The sequence below is a fragment of the Dipodomys merriami genome, unplaced genomic scaffold (genome assembly GCF_024711535.1).
Source record: "Dipodomys merriami isolate MVZ:Mamm:240054 unplaced genomic scaffold, mDipMer1.0.p SCAF_2, whole genome shotgun sequence".
NCBI lineage: Eukaryota > Metazoa > Chordata > Mammalia > Rodentia > Heteromyidae > Dipodomys > Dipodomys merriami.
In genome coordinates, this window is record NW_027203381.1 from 45,827,601 (window position 1) to 45,834,889 (window position 7,289).

A 7,289-nucleotide genomic window follows, 5' to 3' on the forward strand; every position below is an offset into this window, starting at 1 on the left:
AATGACCAAATTTCTACGTGGTTAATTTTAATGAGTCTAACATGTTGCTTGGACAAAGCTGATTCTTTTGTGTTGCTGTGAAAGTATTTTCAAAACACAATTATTGGGGGGGCAGGTGATGGGAAGGGATGGGAAGGGGAAACAAAGGAGGAGGCAACAATGCTTGATATGAAATGTACTCATTACCTTGCCCAGGTAATTGTAACCCCTCTGTAAGTATTTTCACTATATATATATATATATATATATATATATATATATATATATATATATATATATATAATTTTTTTTAACACACAATTAACATCTAGTCAGTTGACTTTTAAGTTCTTAAGCTCTCATGATGTGATCAGGCCATATTCAACCAGATGAAGGCTTCAAGAGCAAAGACTGCATCTCCCTAAAGAATTTTACATTCAGGTTGAAAAATAGAAATATTCTCTGAATTTTCCATGTTTGGACTCAGGTCTGCATCATCAGATCTTACCCAAATCTCCAGCCTGTAATCATGCCTACATATTGTGAACTTGAAAGCTCCTGTAACTGCAAAATTATCCTTTCCTTCCTAGTCTGTCTTCACACTCTCCATTTACATGTCCATCTCACTGGGTATGATGCCTAACATCCTCCTCTTTTATATCCTCCAATGTTCAGTTGGAGATAGTTTGTTGTATGTTCCTCTTGCATATTATCTTCCAAGTATTTTATCCTCCAAAAATTGCATCCTTTCAGAACCTGACCATGATTTTTGTTGTCCTTGTAGTTCTACCGCCTTATGATGTATAAAAAGGCTTCAGCTGGCCCTGTGGCTCATGCCTGTAATCTGAGCTATTCAGGAGGTTGAGATCTGAGGAGCACAATTCAAAGCCAGCCTGGGCAGGGAAATCCATAAGACTATCTTCAATAAATTACCAAAATGCCAGAAGTAGATCTCTGGCTCAAATAGTAGAGCCCTATCCTTGAACAAAAGAATCTCAGGGACAGTGCCCAGGCTTTGAGTTCAAGGTCCAGGACCAACACACACACACACACACACACATACACACACACACACACACACACACACACACACACTCTCTCTCTCTCTCTCTCTCTCTCTCTCACACACACACACACACACACACACACACACACACACACAGAGGCTTTAGAGACCATATATAGAATAACAGTACCCAATTGTGTTTGACAGGGACAAAGTTGTAATAAAGTATATTAAACTTATTAAGAGAAATAACTGCAATCAAACTGTATGGAATGCAATGAAAACTGCTCACAGAGGTAAATGCATAACAGATGCCTACATTAGAAGGACCTCCACACCTAACTTTATATGTTGTATTTGTCTAATAGAGCTGCATAACAAAATAGCAAAGACTGGGTGAAAAACAGAAATGTGTTTTCTCAGCTCTAGAGTGTAGAAGTCCAAGATGAAGTGCCATCAGGGGTGGTTCCTGACTTGCTGATATGAGACTTCTGTATCTACACATGACTTTCTTCCTGTGTGTCCATTCCCACAGAACAAAGCTTCTTTTCTTCTCTTAACAAGGACACCAAATGTATCATACTAGGACCCCATCCCACTATCTCACTAATGAACTTATCTTCAAATATAGTTACATTAGGATAGATGCTTCAGCATATGAGTTTAGTGTGAAGACATAAGTGAATATGTAACATACCTAAGGAAATTTGAAAAACAAGAGCAAATTAAGCTCAAAGCAGACAGGAGGAAAAAATAGACTGGAACAAAGATATAATAGGTGAAGAGGATCAGAGTATAGTACATACACACACACACACACACATATGAAGATAGCATATGAAACCCACTAAATAGTTAGAAAAGGAAGAGTTCGAAGAGAGAAAAACAGAATACAGAAGGGTGAAACTGTTAAAAGTACATAGCACACGTCTATGGAATTATCACAATGAGGCTCCCTTGTGCTACCAATGTATGTCATTAGAAATAATTTAATCAGATAAATGAGTAGCAAACAAAATAAAGAATAGAATCAATGGAACCAATGTTTGTTCTCAGGGAGGAAAAATAAACAAAATTGACAGTTTGTGGGGTGTTGTTGACTCATGCCTATACTTCTACCTACTCAGAAGGTTGAGATCTGAAGATCAGGTCGGAAGCCAGCTCAGGCTGACAAATTCACCAAACTCTAACCAGCACAAAGCCAGTGGTAGAACTCAAATGGTAGGCCATCAGCCTTGATCAAAAAGCTGAGCACTCAAGGCGCCGCTCTGGTACAGCATGAGAACAAATAAGCCAGAAGGGTAAGATGATTCAGCTGACGGTTCAACAAGCTAATTAGAAAGTAAATATAAAAGAGCAAGTAGCCAAGACAGTTCTCAAGAATACAAGTAAGGCAGAAAAGAACCTGTCCTGCAATACATCTAGATGAGTCTTAGGCTGTTTTGACACAATTTATGAGCTGCAATTGCAAAAATACCTTACTAAAACAAAGTAGGCAATACGTAAGAGCCAGAATTAAAATCTACTCAATTCGTGAAAGTGACAAAACTTCTGGTAGTGATCAGTTCCCACCGCTCGAGTCAACATAAAAATTGTGCTACTCGTTCGTAAATGATATTTGCTTTTTTCTTAGACCCAAAACAGCAGTGGCTTCTCGGGCGAAGAAGACTGGGTCGGACGATCGAAGCTGCTGGAACACAGAAGTACCCTGAATAATAACGGCGGCCCCGGTGCTGCGGTGCGGCCTGGGGGTCCCCAGCACAGTCCATTCTGAGGCTTGGCTGGCCTTCACTGCCGAGGGCCCGGCCGACACACGCGCAGACACGCTCCGCAGCCGTGGCCGCAGCCGCTTCCTCTTTAAACACCCGGGTACCCGCCCACAGGGGAAGACCCCGGAAGTTACGTCACTGCCACGAAGTCGGATGCCTCCGCCAGGCGCGGCCTTCGCTCCCAAAAACGTCCGTCCGCTGGCTCCACAGGTTTCCTCGTTTAGCCCTAACTCGCCGCCTTGGCCTCCCTCGGATCCCGTTTCCCCAGTCGCTTGTCTCCCGTGACACTGTCTCAGCGCACGCCAGCCCAGGACTGGCCTAGTTTCGGAGACGCAGAAAGGCGTGGCGGCAGGGTCCCGCCCTCCTATAGTGACGTACTTCCGGAGGCGCCGCGCGGCCGACTCAAGCTGTGCGGGGAGGAGGGTCCAGGGGGACCGTGGAATGGACGCTTTGCCCGGGTCCCGCCCCTTCCGAATGGCGTACTTCCGGAGAGTCGGGGCAGGGGCGGAGCCCTCAAAAGAGGAGGCTCGCGTAGCGGTGTCTGCATTGGACGCTTGGCCTGAGTCCCGCCCCCTCGGGGGGTGACACGTTTCCGGAGGTTGGCGGGCGGGCCTGGAGCCGCTGGGGCCGCAGCTTCTCGGTGGGCGTTTGGAATGGATGCCCTGGCCGGCATGATGCAAGACCTCCTGACCCAGAACCACGCTCTTCGCAGGGAGAACAATGAGCTCATGGACCAAGTGCGGCGCCTGCTGTGCGAGAAGGCCAACCTCCTGGCCCAGGTGCGTCCCCCGCCCTGCCCCGTGGCTTTCCCCGAATCCTTCCAGGGCGACTCCGCCCGGCTCCCCGAGTTCCTGATTCAAGCGCACGCCTACATGAGCTTCTTCGAGGCCAGGTTCTCCAGCGACACCCTGAAGGTGGCCTTTCTCATCAGCCGCTTCTCGGGGCCGGCGGAGCAGTGGGTGGTCCCCTTCATCGAGCGGGAGAGTCCCATCCTGTCTCAGTATGAGGCCTTCGTGGACGCCCTAAAGCAGACCTTTGGTAGGAATGCGTGAAGGAAGATTCCAGGGCCGCATACCGGTGCTCCGGGGCCGGCTGCAGGCCCAGCACGCTCCACGATTTGGGGCCTGCTTGGCTCCCGCTCACCAATAACTTCCCAGCGCCAAGCGGCTGGGTCCGACCCTGCTGGGAATCTTGGCTCCTTGTTCTTGTCAACCCCAGTGCCTTTGCAACCACAGCAAGTGACAGCACCGGGACCTCTAAGAAATTGGAAGACCCCGAATGACATTCCTGCACTGCTTCTGACGGCTTTGAAAAATTAGATCGAACGTAAAAGAGTTTGATGGTGTCGTACATCCTCCTGGTCAGGCCTAAAGTCAGCCTTCTGGGGTTCGTCTGCCAGCCAGACTCCTTCTGAAACTATTTGCTTTCATAGCAGTCTTGGAGATTGTGCCTTTTGGTTCAAAAAGTCCAGGTCCTGGACACTACCTGGAAAACATCTACTTTTACTATTCTTATATATATAGTTCATATGTGCATGTAATTTACAATAACATGATTAGTACTGTATTTAGTGTTACAGAAGACAGACGATTAAGACAAGTATTAGTCTTCAAGAACAGTTATTATGTTTTAAGGGGAAAAATCCCACATGCAGATTTAAAGTCCTACTTAGACAATGCATTTGTGTGTAAAGAATGTGCATTTGGTACTTGGGAACATTTTTTACTTTTCACCCACAGTTTTTTCAAAGGTTAAAAGTATATGCAGGTTAGCGAGCTAGTCAGAAAACCCAGCTTGAGTGGTTTTGATTTTCACTGCTGGAGATGGTATAAAGTTTCAAACAATAGCCCATGGAGATGGTGCTTTATTCCCTTCTAAATTCACTCTCTAGCCAAGTCACTTTACAATGTAAAGCTGCAGATTTCTCTTCATTAAAAACATTATATGGTCATTAAAGTTTGGTGTGAAATTTTGTGATTCTCTTTTAGGGTCAAAGAAGGTAAAGGGTTTATGCTCTTTCTAAGCAAAAGTTTTATTGACAGCCTGGGAATGGGAACATTTGTAACTGCCTTTGAATTGTCCATGGGTTTGTCATTGGGTGGTCAACATGATCTCACTGAACTCAGCTAGAATAGAGAATAGTCAGCAGTAGTAATTCAGCTTGAATTCAGATTTGGAGTCTTTATACTAAGTTAAAGTGTTCATGACCTTCATAGACCGTTTATATACCTGAGGGGGATGTGATTTAAAGGCAGATTATGGTAAATAGTAAGGCTTCTTACATGCCCTTTTATGTACCAAGTTTGCTGCATACATACTACAAAAAAAAATAGTAAACCATGAGCAAATAGTTGATAGTGAATTACATCCACATTTAATAAGTCAAATGTAGAATGGGGGAAAAATATACCTAATTTTGTGTTGCTTTTTTTCTTTTTGAAGTTGACTGTTAGGTTTTTAAAAAGAGGTAGCCGAGTAAGAACTCACCAGCACGCACGTGGTATTCAGGTAAGGGGTAGGTTTATTCAGTAGACCTGATGGGACCAGGCAAGGGTGGCACTCCACGTGGCTGGGAAATGAGAGAGCTGGGAAAGAGAGGAAAGAGCTAGAACAGAGAGAGCTAGAAAAGAACAGAGAGAGAGGTAAGAACAGAGCAGCAAGAGAGCATCTGGGCCTGGGCTAGATCTTATCTAGGGTATGGGGGGGGGGGGGGGGGAAGGTATGGCCACATCAAATTCAGATGTGACCTCAGCAGATGCAGATGTGACCTTTTCCAGGTGTCCCAGTTGCCTAGGTAATGGAGGTACTGGGTGGAGATTTTGCTGCGAGGAGGGTGGAGTCTGCTAGCCATCCAGGAGTGGACCTTACATTGACTTCTATCTCCACTTTAAGAAAAGAGAAGACACTACAGTGCTTTCAGACCTGGGTGGACAGAGGGCAAGAGGGTCACTGGTCAGTGACTTCCTGGTTCTACATCTATAGTTGAGTTACAGATTCTGTTTGGGAGGTCTTCAGTCCTCTGTTGAATGATCTCCAAGGAACAGATCCTCACCTGTTTGGTTGTTTTTCGTGTGTATGTGTGTATCCTGGGGCTTAAAGTCAGGGCTGGGCACTGTCCTTCAGGTTTTTTTGCTGGAAGCTAGTGCTCTACCTCTTGAGCTTTTTCTTACTGGAAATGAGTCTTATGGACTTCCCTGCTGGGCTATCTTGGAACCATGATCCTCAGATCTCAGGCTCCTTTGTAGTTAAGATTACAGGCATGAGCCACCAGTGCTTAGCCATTTGGTTTTGTTTTGTTTTGTTTTTTGGGAGGGGGTGGTTAAAAATCACAATATATAACAAAGGTAAGTGTTTTATTGCAAGGGTGACAGTATGGAAAATAATATCACTACATTCACCAAAAGAAAGGGTTAAGTCAAGCTTGCACAGGACATATTTTTTCTTTCCTGGAGATTAGATTAGTAACATGAAAGAGTCATGTGCATGTATACATAAACACTGACTAATGTGTGGTAAATGGAGGGGATGTGGATCTCCTTTGAACCACTAACTTGCTAACAAATAAAATGAGTTCCAGAAAGCTGGAACATGTCAGGAAAGGCTGATGAAGAGGAGGGGGAGAGCAGACAAGTGGATAAAGAAAAGGAGCCCTAGTATAGTCATTTAATCTAATTTTTAAAAAGGAAGCAGTACTCAGATCTGAGGATCATGGTTCAGAATCAGCCTGGGCAGGAAAGTGTGAGACTTGCCTCCCATTAACAACCAAAAAGAAGCCGGAAGTGAAGCTGTGCCTCAAGTGGTAGAATGCTAGCCTTGAACAAAAAGCTCAGAACATGCCCAGATCCTGAGTTCAAACCCCAGGATCAGTATCAAAAACGTAACAAAATGGGGGCTGGGAAGGTGGCTCAGTGGTAGAGTGCTTGCCTTGCATGCATGAGGCCCTGGGTTCGATTCCTCAGTACCACATACACAGAAAAAGCTGGAAGTGAGTGCTATGGCTCAAGTGGTAGAGTGTTAGCCTTGAGCTGAAAAGTTCAGAACAGTGCCCAGGCCCAGAGTTCAAGCTCCACAACCAGCAAAAAAAAAAAAGAAAAAATAATAAATAAAAAACAAAACCAAGTAAGAAATGGTAGTTACTTACTAAATACTAATGAAGGAAAATAAACTCACTATAAGATGAAAGCAAGCACTCAGGCTCCCCTGCAATTTCCTTCTTTACTGGACTGAGTTTCCCCTCCGCAGACTGTGCTTCCTATCTCTGAACTAGACGTTTAATGTGCAGTAAATACATAGTACTCAACACCCTTTACCCATTATTCTGACAACGGCCTTCAGGCTTTTCAAAGCCCAGTTGTTTTCATAGGTAGTCTGTTGTAATCTGATCATTTCAGAACCTTCTGGAATTCAAGCTTCAACTAGCTATTTTTCAGCATCCTTTATCATCTGGGGAGAGTACAAGTCCTAAAAATCTATTCATAATTTTCCCCACCTCTAGGCATTTTCACAGAGCCCCCTATACTTCCTGTTCAGTTTCA

At 44.6% G+C, this 7,289-nt stretch overlaps 1 protein-coding gene across 1 annotated transcript; it reads left to right on the forward strand.

Moving 5' to 3' along the window:
- The first annotated feature begins 2,933 nt into the window (after positions 1–2,933).
- Positions 2,934–4,723, forward strand: LOC138832116 (protein LDOC1-like). Its single transcript, XM_070029524.1, has one exon. The coding sequence runs from the start codon at positions 3,408–3,410 to the stop codon at positions 3,804–3,806; it is 399 nt and encodes a 132-aa protein (XP_069885625.1). The 5' UTR covers positions 2,934–3,407; the 3' UTR covers positions 3,807–4,723.
- The last annotated feature ends 2,566 nt before the right edge of the window (positions 4,724–7,289 follow it).

Bases quoted from the DNA above. Each gene is read 5' to 3' on its own strand.
- LOC138832116 (XM_070029524.1), top strand. From the start codon at position 3,408: ATGGATGCCCTGGCCGGCATGATGCAAGACCTCCTGACCCAGAACCAC.